The sequence below is a fragment of the Felis catus genome, chromosome B1 (assembly GCF_018350175.1).
Source record: "Felis catus isolate Fca126 chromosome B1, F.catus_Fca126_mat1.0, whole genome shotgun sequence".
NCBI classification, from domain to species: Eukaryota; Metazoa; Chordata; class Mammalia; order Carnivora; family Felidae; genus Felis; species Felis catus.
In genome coordinates this window covers 116,253,214-116,265,607 of record NC_058371.1, presented here as the reverse complement: position 1 = coordinate 116,265,607, position 12,394 = coordinate 116,253,214, and the positions used below count along the sequence as shown (strand labels likewise).

The window sequence follows — 12,394 nt, the reverse complement described above, 5'->3', positions numbered from 1 at the left end:
TATATACACATGTAATATATAGATATATATATATATATATAATACTATATGTATACATACATAATGCTGTATGTCAATTTTCTGGGAAAAAGATTATAATAAATTAAGAAATGTAAATTCCTTTAAAAATAAGAATGATTAATGAAGAACACTGATATTGGGGTGCTGGGATGGCTCAGTTGGTTAAGTGTCTGACTTGGGCTCAGGTCATGATCTCATGGTTTGTGAATTCAAACCCTGCATCAGGCTCTGGATTAACAGTGCGGAGCCTGCTTAGGATTATCTGTCTCTCCCCCTCTCTCTCTACCTCTCCTCCACTTGCATTCTCTCTAAATAAATAAATAAACTTAAAAAAATGATATTAAGATTTGCTTTCTTAGGAATATGACAACAATAAAAGGCCAGAGCATCTCTTGAAAATCTGTTAATCCTTTTAGGCCAGTGGTACCATTAGAACAAATGAAAGTAAATAAAAGTTCAAACACAAAAGCTACTCCTCTGCGTTCCAAAGTCCCCTATCCCACCTAAACTCTACATATAGGAGTTTGATAAATATCTACATTCTTCAATGTAGAATTCAACATTCTTTCCTTTGTACTCCCATGGGATGGCACATTGTACATCATCTGTTATAACAACTATTACTATATTATAATCAAGTTTGTGTTTTTCTCCTCTACTACTTCTAGACCTTGAGAACTGGGATTCTATGTTAGTCATCTTCATATATCTGGCACCTAGCATAAGGAGGGCCATAGTATTAGAAGAGACCATTAAAAATATTATAACATCAATAGACTGATGTTATGTATGCCAAAGCACAAGGTAAGAAATGTCAGAGAAGAAAGAAAGACTGGTTCCAAAATATATCTTCAATTCATCAGCATCTTAATAACTCTGCTTCAATTCTAGCTATCGGCTCTTCCCTCCAAATTTGCTTCCTGTGGAGAGAAATCCTTATAGCATTAATACAGACCCACCTACATTCTCTCTGGAAAGGTTAGGCCAAAACTGGTAAATATTTACTAATATTTGCTGAATAGATCAATCAAAGGCAAGGCCAGCTTGCAAAATAAAGAAAGTCCCAACAGAACAATGTTTAACATGTCTGTGCACATGTGTGTATGTGTATATATTCAAGCATATACTTGAATATAAAAAAATCACAAATTTTCATCATCGGCAAGACAATTAACTCTCTTTTACCACTTTCCTTCCCATATCTCTTTTGTTTTTTCAAAAATTTTTAATGTTTATTTTATTTTTGAGAGAGAAAGAGAGACAGAGCATGAGCAGGGGAGGGGCAGAGAGAGAGGGAGACACAGAATCTGAAGCAGGCTCCAGGCTCTGAACTATCAACACAGACCTGGATGTGGGGCTCAAACTCACAAACCATGAGATCATGACCTGAACCGAAGTCAGACGCTTAACTGACTGAGCCACCCAGGTGCCCCTGCATGTCTCTTATCAGACCACTAGACATATCTAAATATTCAAGACACTAGGTATGTAACAGAGCTCCAAAGTATTTAAGGTATTGAATAGCTTTGATTGTAGAAGTGCCAATATTTGCATTAATGTATACTTATTTCAACTTTAAAAATCTTTTGAAATATGATAAAATGTATTAGTATTCTACCTCTCTTTACTTACTAATTGTATGACCTTAGATTAGTTACTTAATTGCTCTGTATCTCAATATCCTTATCTGTACAATGAGAATAGTTAATAGTTCTTATCTCATGGTAATATTATGAGGATTAAATCAAAATATATAAAGCACTTAGAATACTGCCTAATACACAATGCTCAAAAAATATTAACTATTAATATTACTTATTATAAAAACATTTTCTAATCAAAGTCTATAAAATGTAAATGTTTTCAAAGTAAATACTTTTTAAAAGCCATACCCAGACTACTTGGAAATATTATTTAGCCTATTTGTCACAAAACAAGGAAAATGTTGTTTGCATTTTTTGAGGGTCATTAATATTAGGTTGAAACACATGAAAATGCCATTTTTATAGGAAAATAATTTAAATATCAGCAAATGTATAGGGCTAACTTTTACAAAGTGTTTTGTTAGAAAAATTAAATGCATTTCACTGAAATGCACTTAAAATAATTATAAGAAATAAAACATCTGCATGCAATTAAGTTTCCAAAAATAGTTTTTAAATAGTTAAAATATTACCATCATAAATATCTAGAATTGAATAGATTAATATTTGTGTCCTCCCTCCCCTAGGATTAAGACCTAATAATCCCCAGTGCAATGGTGTTTGGGGGTGGGACCTTTGTAAGATAATTAGGTACTGAGAGCTCTGTCCTCATGAATGGGATTAGTGCTTTTATAAAAGAGACCTTAGAGAACTTCCTGGATTTTTCCACTATGTAAAAACTGCTGTCATGAGGAAGTGGGCCTCACTAAACATGGAATCTGCTGGTTCCTTGATCTTGGACGTCCCAGCCTCTAGAACTAGGAGAAATAAATATTCGTTATTCATTCAGTTTTTGATGTTTTGTTATAGCAGTCCAAATGGACTAAGATATGGGATGCAAAAGAATCTGACTCTGAATCTGATACCAGAATCTGACTGAAAAAGCAATAGACATCTTCCTAGTGAAACACTAACTTTTTAACCAATAGGGTTCAACTTTTCTACTTTGGTTTTCTAAATGGAATTTTATATGAAAAGACTAAACTCCAGCAGCAAGGGAAAAAAAAAATCCTTAACCTACAAGGGAAGACAGATCAGGTTTGCAGCAGAACTATCCACAGAAACTTGGCAGACCAGAAATGAGTGGCAGGATACATTCAATGTGCTGAATCAGAAAAAATATGCAGCCAAGAATTCTTTATCCAGCAAGGCTGTCATTCAAAATAGGAGAGATAAACAGTTTCCCAGACAAAAATTAAATAAGTTTGTGACCACTAAACCAGCCCTGCAAGAAACTTTAAAGGGGACTCTATGAGGGGGAAAAAGATGAAAATTAAAAAAAAAAAAAAATTAAAAAAAAATAAATACCAAAAGCAACAAAGATTAGAAAGGACAAGAGAAGGCCACCAGCAAGTCCAACTCTACAAGCAACATAACGGCAATAAATTCTTATCTTTTAGTACTCACTCTAAATGTCAATGGACTCAATGCTCCAGTCAAAAGACATAGGGTAACAGAATGGATAAGAAAACAAGATCCATCTATATGCTATTTACAAGAGACCCACTTTAGACCTAAAGACACCTTCAGTCAGATAGGGGATGTAGAACCATCTATCATGCGAATGGTCAACAAAAGAAAGCCAGAGTAGCCATACTTATATCAGACAATCTAGTCTTTAAGATATTAAAGACTATATCAAGAGATGCAGAAGGGCATTATATCATAATCAAGGGGTCTACAGACTAAGAGGACCTAACAATTATAAACATTTATGTGCCAAATGTGGCAGCACCCAAATATATAAATCAATTAATCACAAACATAAAGAAGCTAATTGATAGTAACACCATAATAGTAGGAGACTTCAACACCCCACTCACAACAATGGACAAATCACTTAATCAAACAATCAACAAGGAAACAATGGCTTTAAATGACACACTGGACCAGATGGACTTAACGGATATATTCAGTACATTTCATCATAAAGCAGCAGAATATACTTTCTTCTCCAGTGCACATGGAATGTTCTCCAGAATAGACCATATATTGGGACACAAATCAGCCCTAAGTAAGTACAAAAAGATAGAGATCATACAGTGCATATTTTCAGACCACAATGCTATGAAACTCGAAATCAACCACAAGAAAAAATTTGGAAAGTTATCAAATACTTGGAGACTGAAGAACATCCTACTAAAGAATGAATGGGCTAACCAAGCAGTTAAAGACGAAATTAAAAAGTATATGGAAGTCAATGAAAATGATAACACCACAACCCAAAACCTCTGGGATGCAGCAAAGGTGGTCATAAGAGGAAAGTATATAGCAATCCAGGCCTTCCAAAGAAGGAAGAAAGATCTCAGATACACAACCTAACCTTACACCTTAGAGAGTTGGAAAAAGAACAGCAAATAAAACCCCAAACCAGCAGAAGACAGGAAATAATAAAGATCAGAGCAGAAATCAATGCTATCGAAACCAAAAAAAACAGTAGAACAGATCAATGAAACCAGAATCTGGTTCTTTGAAAGAATTAACAAAATTGATAAACCACTAGCCAGTGTGATCAAAAAGAAAAAGGAAAGCACCCAAATAAATAAAATCAAGAATGAAAGAGGAGAGATCATAACCAACACAGCAGAAATAAAAACAATAATAAGAGAATATTGGGGTGCGTGGGTGGCTCAGTCGGTGAGCATTCGACTTCGGCTCAGGTCATGATCTCACAGCTTATGAGTTCGAGCCCTGCATCAGGCTCTGTGCTGACAGCTTGGTGCCTGCAGCCTGCTTCAGATTCTGTGCCTCCCTCTCTCTCTGCCCCAAGCCACTCGCATTCTGTCTCTGTCTCTCTCAAAAATAAATAAACATAAAAAAAAGTTTAAATAAAGACAGTATTATGAGCAATTACACACCAATAAAATGGGAAATATGGAAGAAATGGACAAATTCCTACAAACATATACACTACCAAAACTGAAACAGGAAAAATAGAAAATTTGAACAGACACATAACCAGTAAAGAAATTGAATTAGTAATCAAAATCTCCCAGAAAACAAGAGTCCAGGGTCACATGGCTTTCCAGGGGAATTCTACATTTAAGGAAGAGTTAACATCTATCCTCTTGAAGCTATTCCAAAAAATAGAAACAGAAGGAAAACTTCCAAACTCATTCTTTGAAGCCAGCATTACCTTGATTCCAAAACCAGACAGAGACCCCACTAAAAAGGAGAACTATAGACCAATTTCCCTGATGAACATGGATGCAAAAATCCTCAACAAGATACTATCTAACCAGATCCAACAATACATTAAAAAAAGTATTCACCTCGACCAAGTGGGATTTATACTGGGGAGGCAGCGCTGGTTCAATACCTGCACAATTAACGTCATTCATCACATCAATAAAAGAAAGAACAAGAACCATCCGATCCTCTCAATAGATGCAGAGAAAGCATTTGACAAAATACAGCATCCTTTCTTGATAAAAACTCTCAAGAAAGTAGAGATAGAAGGAGCATACCTCGAGATCATAAAAGCCATATATGAACGATCCAATGCTAATATCATCCTCAATGGGGAAAAACTGAGAGCTTTCCCCCTAAGGTCAGGAACAAGACAGGGATGTCTACTCTCACCACTGTTATTCAACATAGTATTGGAAGTCTTAGCCTCAGCAATCAGACAACACAAATAAATGGCACTCAAATCATCCAGAAGGAGGTCAAACTTTCACTCTTTGTAGATGACATGATACTCTATATGGAAAACCCTAAAGATTCCATCAAAAAACTGCTAGAACTGATTCATGAATTCAGGAAAGTTGCAGGATATAAAATCAATGCACAGAAATCGGTTGCATTCCTATACACCAACAATGAAGCAACAGAAAGAGAAACCAAGGAATCGATCCCATTTATAGTTGCACCAAAAACCACAAAGTACCTAGGAATAAATCTAACCAAAGAGGTGAAAAATCTATACACTGAAAACTATAGAAAGCTTATGAAAGAAACTGAAGAAGACACAAAAATGGAAAAAGATTCCATGCTCCTGGATAGGAAGAACAAATATTTTTAAAATGCCGATACTACCCAAAACAATCTACATATTCAATGCAATCCCTATCAAAATAACGCCAGCATTCTTCACAGAGCTAGAACAAATGATCCTAACATTTGTATGGAACCAGAAAAGACCCCAAATAGCCAAAGCAATCTTGAAAAAGAAAACCAAAGCTGGAGGCATCACAATCCCAGACTTCAAGCTATACTACAAAGCTGTAATCATCAAGACAGTATGGTACTGGCACAAGAACAGACCAATGGAACAGAATAGAGAAGCTAGAAATGGACCCACAAATGGATGGCCAATTAATTTTTGACAAAGCAGGAAAGAATATCCAATGTAATAAAGACAGTCTCTTCAGCAAGTGGTGCTGGGAAAACTGGACAGCGACATGCAGAAGAATGAACCTGGACCACTTTCTTATACCATACACAAAAATAAACTCAAAATGGATGAAAGAACTAAGTGTAAGCCAGGAAGCCATCAAAATCCTCGAGGAGAAAGCAGGCAAAAACTTCTTTGATCTTGGCTGCAGCAACTTCTTACTCAACACATCTCCTGAGGCAAGGGAAACAAAAGCAAAAATGAACTACTGGGACTTCATCAAAACAAAACAAAACAAAACAAAACAAAACAAAACAAAACAAAACAAAACAAAACAAAACAAAACAACGTTCTGCGCAGCAAAGGAAACAATCAGCAAAACTAAAAGGCAACCGACAGAATGGGAGAAGATATTTGCAAATGATATATGAGATAAAGGGTTAGTATCCAAAATCTATAAAGAACTTATCAAACTCAACACCCAAAAAACAAATAATCCAGTGAAGAAATGGGCAAAAGACATGAACAGACACTTCTCCAAGGAAGACATCCAGATAGCCAAACGACACATGAAAAAATGCTCAACATCACTCATCATCAGAGAAATACAAATCAAAACCACAATGAGATACCACCTTACCCCTCTCAGAATGGCTAACATTAACAACTCAGGCAACAACAGATTTTGGCAAGGATGCCGAGAAAGAGGATCTCTTTTGCATTGTTGGTGGAAACACAGCCACTCTGGAAAACAGTATGGAGGTTCCTCAAAAAACTAAAAATAGAACTACCCTACAACCCAGCAATTGCACTACTAGGCATTTATCCACAGGATACAGGTGTGCTGTTTCGAAGGGATACATGCACCCCCCATGTTTATAGCAGCACTATCAACAATAGCCAAATTATGGAAAGAGCCCAAATGTCCATCGATGGATGAATGGGTAAAGAACATGTGGTATATATGTGTGTGTGTGTGTGTGTGTGTGTGTGTGTACACACACACACAATGGAGGATTACTTGGCAATCAAAAAGAATGAAATCTTGCCATTTGCAACTACGTGGATGGAACTGGAGAGTATTATGCTAAGTGAAATTAGTCAGTCAGAGAAAGACAAATATCCTATGACTTCACTCATATGAGGACTTTAAGAGACAAAACAGATGAACATAAGGGAAGGGAAACAAAAATAATATAAAACAGGGAGGGGGACAAAGCATAAGAGACTCATAAATAAGGAGAACAAACTGAGGGTTGCTGGAGGCAGTGTGGGGCAGGGATGGGCTAAATGGGTAAAGGGCATTAAGGAATCTACTCCTGAAATCATTGTTGCACTATATGCTAACTAACTTGGATGTAAATTAAAAAAAATAGAAATGAAAAAAAAAAAAAAGAAAGGGAACAATGATGAGGGATCAGGTGGCAATAATAACAGGGGGTGTCTGCCCGGCGAACCTATGGGCCTCATCAGGGATCTGTGCACTGGCGGAATGACAGTCTTCCCGGCCTTAAGGAAGAAGAGAGGCTTCAGCATGGACAGGGAAGCATTTGGACATCATGGACTATACAATAATTTCTTTGAATCTTGACTATGTTAAGGGATGAGGACACGTTCTCTGAGGCTGGCTCTCCTCCAAACTACCAGCTCCTGTTTATGTTCCCCCACCACAACATGGCTCAGAAGAGACTCAGAAATATTTGGTGTGCTACGAGAAACCCCTGTTTCTGGAATGAGGCTCTTTTTATTTAGTTGCCCAATGCTGAGAACATTTTTCCTTTGATAAAAGCAGCAACGAGGAAAAGTCAGCTTATTCATTAATCGCTCTCTTACCTATTAAGTGTCTCAGCTTATGCAATACCTTCTTATGCTCTACACAGCAACCACATAAGAAGGCAATAAACACTTCTTCTGAACTCATAAAAAAAAAGAGAAAGAAAGAAAAGAATAAATTCCAAAAGAAAAAAATAGTGACTGTTTTCATTTGAAGACAGCCCAAATAACTACTTTCAATCATAAAATACATTTAAATAGACACTTCTCAAATTTCTGGTATGAGAGCTTTCATTTCCTTTTTACAGAATTGAAGAAATATGCTTAAGATAGGTCGTTTCTCTGAAAGAGAAAATTAAAAATCCTGATTCTCAGATCTGAAAAATACGAATCTCTCAAATGTAGTCATTCATTAATTTACTCACTCAGCACTTACTGAATGCCTTCTATGTACCAGGTACAGTACTGTCTCTCTGAGGTTAGGGGCAAAAGTCATTTAGTCCTTATCTTCAAGAACTGAGAATCCTCAAAAGAGACAAATTAAATAGAAAATAATAATAAAATCTGATAAAAGATATAAAAGAAATTAGGAAAGGGATTAAGCTCAGATTGCAGAGAATAATATAACCCAGGAAAGAAAATAGCAGAGTATAAAAACAGGGACCTGTGAGGGGCCAGGGCAATCAGGAAACTCAAAAGACTCAGTTTGGCTGGACTGAAGGTGACGGCATGCACATACCCACATATGCTGACTATTGTATGCGCTCACTATATACTTGTAACCTAATCAAGGTAACAGAGTACGGAATACAAAAACAGAAGAAAAGAACAACTTACCATGCTTTCCCCTAGAAATATCCACATACTGGCAAAGTCTGGGATGAGTGATGGTCTTAAGGATTTGAAATCGCCCCAAAATTTTGATGGAATTTGGTGTAAGAGGAAGCCCATTACTTCCACAAACATCATGTGGCAGAGCTGAGGCAAAGAAGGTAAAGGCACCCATTTCAGCATCCTTCAGGGGAAACATTTCAGAATCCTAGATCTTCTAAGATAATCTGGAAAAGGAGAGAATTTTATGACAGATCAACGAAAAATTAAGCCAGTGTTTTCTCACCTTAAATATGATTAATAATATATAACTTGGAGGAAAATGCCAATCAGAACACTTCACAGTAAAAAGAATCAAAGTAAAAAAATTCCAAGATAATATCTACGAGGAAAAACCACCCAATCATAAATTTAGATTGTAGCTCTAAATCATAATCAAAGATTTTCAATGGCATAAAAAGGTAAAAAATAGAACATTCCCTCCTCATGATGTCTGACAGTGTTAAGAGGAAGTCTGTAATTGCATATTCACATCAATAAGGATCTTCTGTTTACCGAAAGCTTGAACAACCCATAGACCATCAAGAATTTTTCCTTCTTGCAAAATAAGTAAAGTCAGAAAAGATGAAATAGGTATTCCAAGCATTACCTTTAAATTATCAAGGCCTCTGTTAATAGTAGTAAAAGTTAAACTAGATAACAGAAGCCTCTATGTTACTTAACTAATCAGTTTTGGTTTTGTGCTTGGTAATTTCCATGTGATCTGTTTTAATTTATTCCCTCAACAATCTTCACAGATGTTATTGCCTCCAGTTTAAAGATAGATGTTTCATGTATATATCTAGGGCAATCCTATTGGCATGGTCTCCAAAACAAATAGTGCCCCAGAGTTATGTAACAAAACAACCTGGAGATTAAGAAACCTGCTCAAAATCAATCTGAATCACATTAGGGCAATCACAATGAAAAAGGTCACTGAACAAAAAGATCTTTCACCCAGGTGTCTCACTACAAAGACATTCCATTGGTCCAGCACTGCATTCTTCCTTTCTCAGCTTTCACAATCAAAATGTTGGAATTCTAAATCAAAGTAATACACCACTTTTTATGTCTGTGCAGAAACCTCATTAAAAACATTAAAAGGAAATACTTTTAAATGTATAAATTCATAATAAGGAAGAAAACAGAAAAGGGCCATGACCTAATGAAAGATTCCAAAAACCCCCAGTAAAGCATTTGGCATATGAAGTATTGTTTTAAGAAGAAAAAGAAACTATAAAGTATATTGCAGTCAAGACCTCTGTTGGGCCTCTTCAGATTCAGAAACTTGAGATCACAAAAGCAGAAACAATGGGGAACAGAAGTCAGAAGAGGATTTGAAATGAGAATGATAACTTAAAGGGCTGAAGAATAAAAGAATTAACTTTGTCACTGGCCCCCCCATTATTAGTTAGTTATTTATCCTCAAAGGAAAAAAGGTAAGTTTCTTTCCTAGAAATAAACCAACTTTGTGAGAATTATAATAAATAGCTAGTATGGGCATGGTGACAAAGGCAAACTGCTCTTAATTCTGGAATTTGTAGGGCCCCAGTTAAGATATAATTATCTACCCAGCCATCCTAAAACACAGAATAGCAGTCAACAAGTCTGTCCATATACACAAAGCTCTCAGACAGACTTCCTTAACTCTAAAATAATGAACTGTCCAGGAATCATCAGATAGTTGAAGAAAGACCACATCATAATGGGCAAAAAATAAAATAAACAAACAAAAAAACCTGCCCTGGAGGTGACTAAAATAAGTTATGGAAAAGAAAACAATGAAAACCAAAACAAGTTGAAATATATTTTGAAAGATTTGACATGATATTACATAAAAAGAGGTGTAGCAAAACATAGTTCACAAAAGAGTAAAAAGGAGTTGCTGGTACATATATGAGAAAATGAACATCCTCATTAATATTCAAGAAACTGCTCATTAAAACTATAGGAGAATTTATACCCGCCAGAGAGTAATAGTTAAATCTGATTAATTAAATTTGATAATACAAAATGTTAGGATATGAAGAGAATATAAACTAAAACAATCACTCTGGAAAACAGTTTGACACTATTCTGCTATTCAATTCTGGCAGAAAGTCCTACACACATAAATAAGGGATACATGCAAGAAAAATCAGCATGGTGTTGTTCCTATTAATCCCCAAACTGGAAACTTAAATATCCAAAGACAGGTGAATGATTAAGTAAACTGTACGTTCATCTGATGGAAGAGTATACATGACAGAAAATAAGCAAATTGTAGCAACATATATCAGCATAGATAAATCTAAATATAATGTTGGGTGGGGAAAAAAAGCACATAAAATGTATGCCAATATTCATAATATTCAACAAGAAAAGCTGAATAATAAATAATTCAGGAGTATGTACATTTGAGGTAACATTATATTAAAAAGTAAGGTGGGGGCAACTGGGTGGCTCAGTCGGTTGAGCGTCCGACTTCAGCTCAGGTCACGATCTCACGGTCCGTGAGTTTGAGCCCCGCATCAGACTCTGTGTTGCCAGTTCAGAGCGTGGAGCCTGCTTCGGATTCTGTGTCTCCCTCTCTCTCTGCCCCTCCCCCACTCACGCTCTGTCTCTCTCTCTACAAAAAATGAATAAACCTTAAAAAAAATTTTTAAAAAGGTGATAATAATAATAATGAGGAAGAAGGGGAGGAGGATGGAAGGAAGGAGAAGAAAAACATGAGGATACAGTTACCACTGTATGAAAAGCAGAGTGAGATTAGGGAAGAACCCATAAGAAGCTTCAACAATCTTGAGTAATATCTTAGTTTTTAATTGGTGGATTTAATGGGTGTTCATATTATTATTATGCTCCAAATTTCCATATTCTATATCTACATATGTTTGTGTTAGAGACCACATACTTTATATTTTTTAAATTTTAAGTTGAAAAAATTTTAAAAATACAATGAATTGATTTCCAATAAAGGCCAAGAAAATCAATAGGGAAAGGGCAGTCTTTCAGCAAATGGTGCTGGAACAACAATATATCCATATGGAAAAGAAAAAAAATAATCCCTCAATTCCTACTGTTACATCCACAAATATCTGAGATGGATTATAGATCTAAATGCAACCTTAGGATAGCAAAGATTTCTTAGGCAGGATAACAAAAAGCACTAACCATAAAAGAAAAAATTGATAAAATGAACTTTTTTGGAGTTTTGGATGTTCTGCATCTTGATTGGGGTGGTGGTTGTCACATGGATGTTTACATGTATCAAAACTCATCAAACTACTCACTTAAAATCAGTGCATTTTAAGATATGTAAATTGTATCTTATAAAAAAATAAAATTAAGAGAATATGAGGAAGGAATAATTAAAAATGAGTGGTTGGAAATTAAATTATTACCAAGTTAGACTGAAGTGTTGGAAAAGAAAGTTGAGACAACTGCTCAGAGAATGGAACAAAAAGCAAATAGATGAAAACATAAGAGAAAAGATAATAGATATAGTAAATCAAACCAAGTATACAAAAACCACCTTACAACAGTTTCAAAAAGAGAAAGAGGAAAATAAAGGAGAATAAATTATAGAAGACAGAATAGGAGAAAAATTCCCCACAGTTGAAGGGAAATTGTACCTTCAAATTAGAAAGGCTTATAATATCGAGGAGGGTAAATGAAAAATACCCACACTATGACATTTTTCCTAGCTCCT

The 12,394-nt window shown here is 35.5% G+C and overlaps 1 protein-coding gene across 6 annotated transcripts in view; it reads right to left on the bottom strand.

The window, feature by feature from the left end:
* TBCK (TBC1 domain containing kinase) overlaps positions 1–12,394 on the bottom strand; it is a 228,105-nt gene that overhangs the window by 212,812 nt on the left and 2,899 nt on the right. For 5 of the 6 annotated variants that reach the window (XM_045056031.1, XM_023252880.2, XM_023252879.2 and 2 more), the window contains exons 2-3: positions 8,671–8,891; positions 7,894–7,971 (exon numbers count right to left, since the gene is read on the bottom strand). In XM_045056031.1, coding sequence (XP_044911966.1) covers positions 7,894–7,971; positions 8,671–8,863 — 271 coding nt within the window. In that variant the 5' untranslated portion in view covers positions 8,864–8,891. The remainder of the gene's footprint in view (positions 1–7,893; positions 7,972–8,670; positions 8,892–12,394) is intronic. The other variant, XM_023252881.2, reaches the window with a different exon arrangement.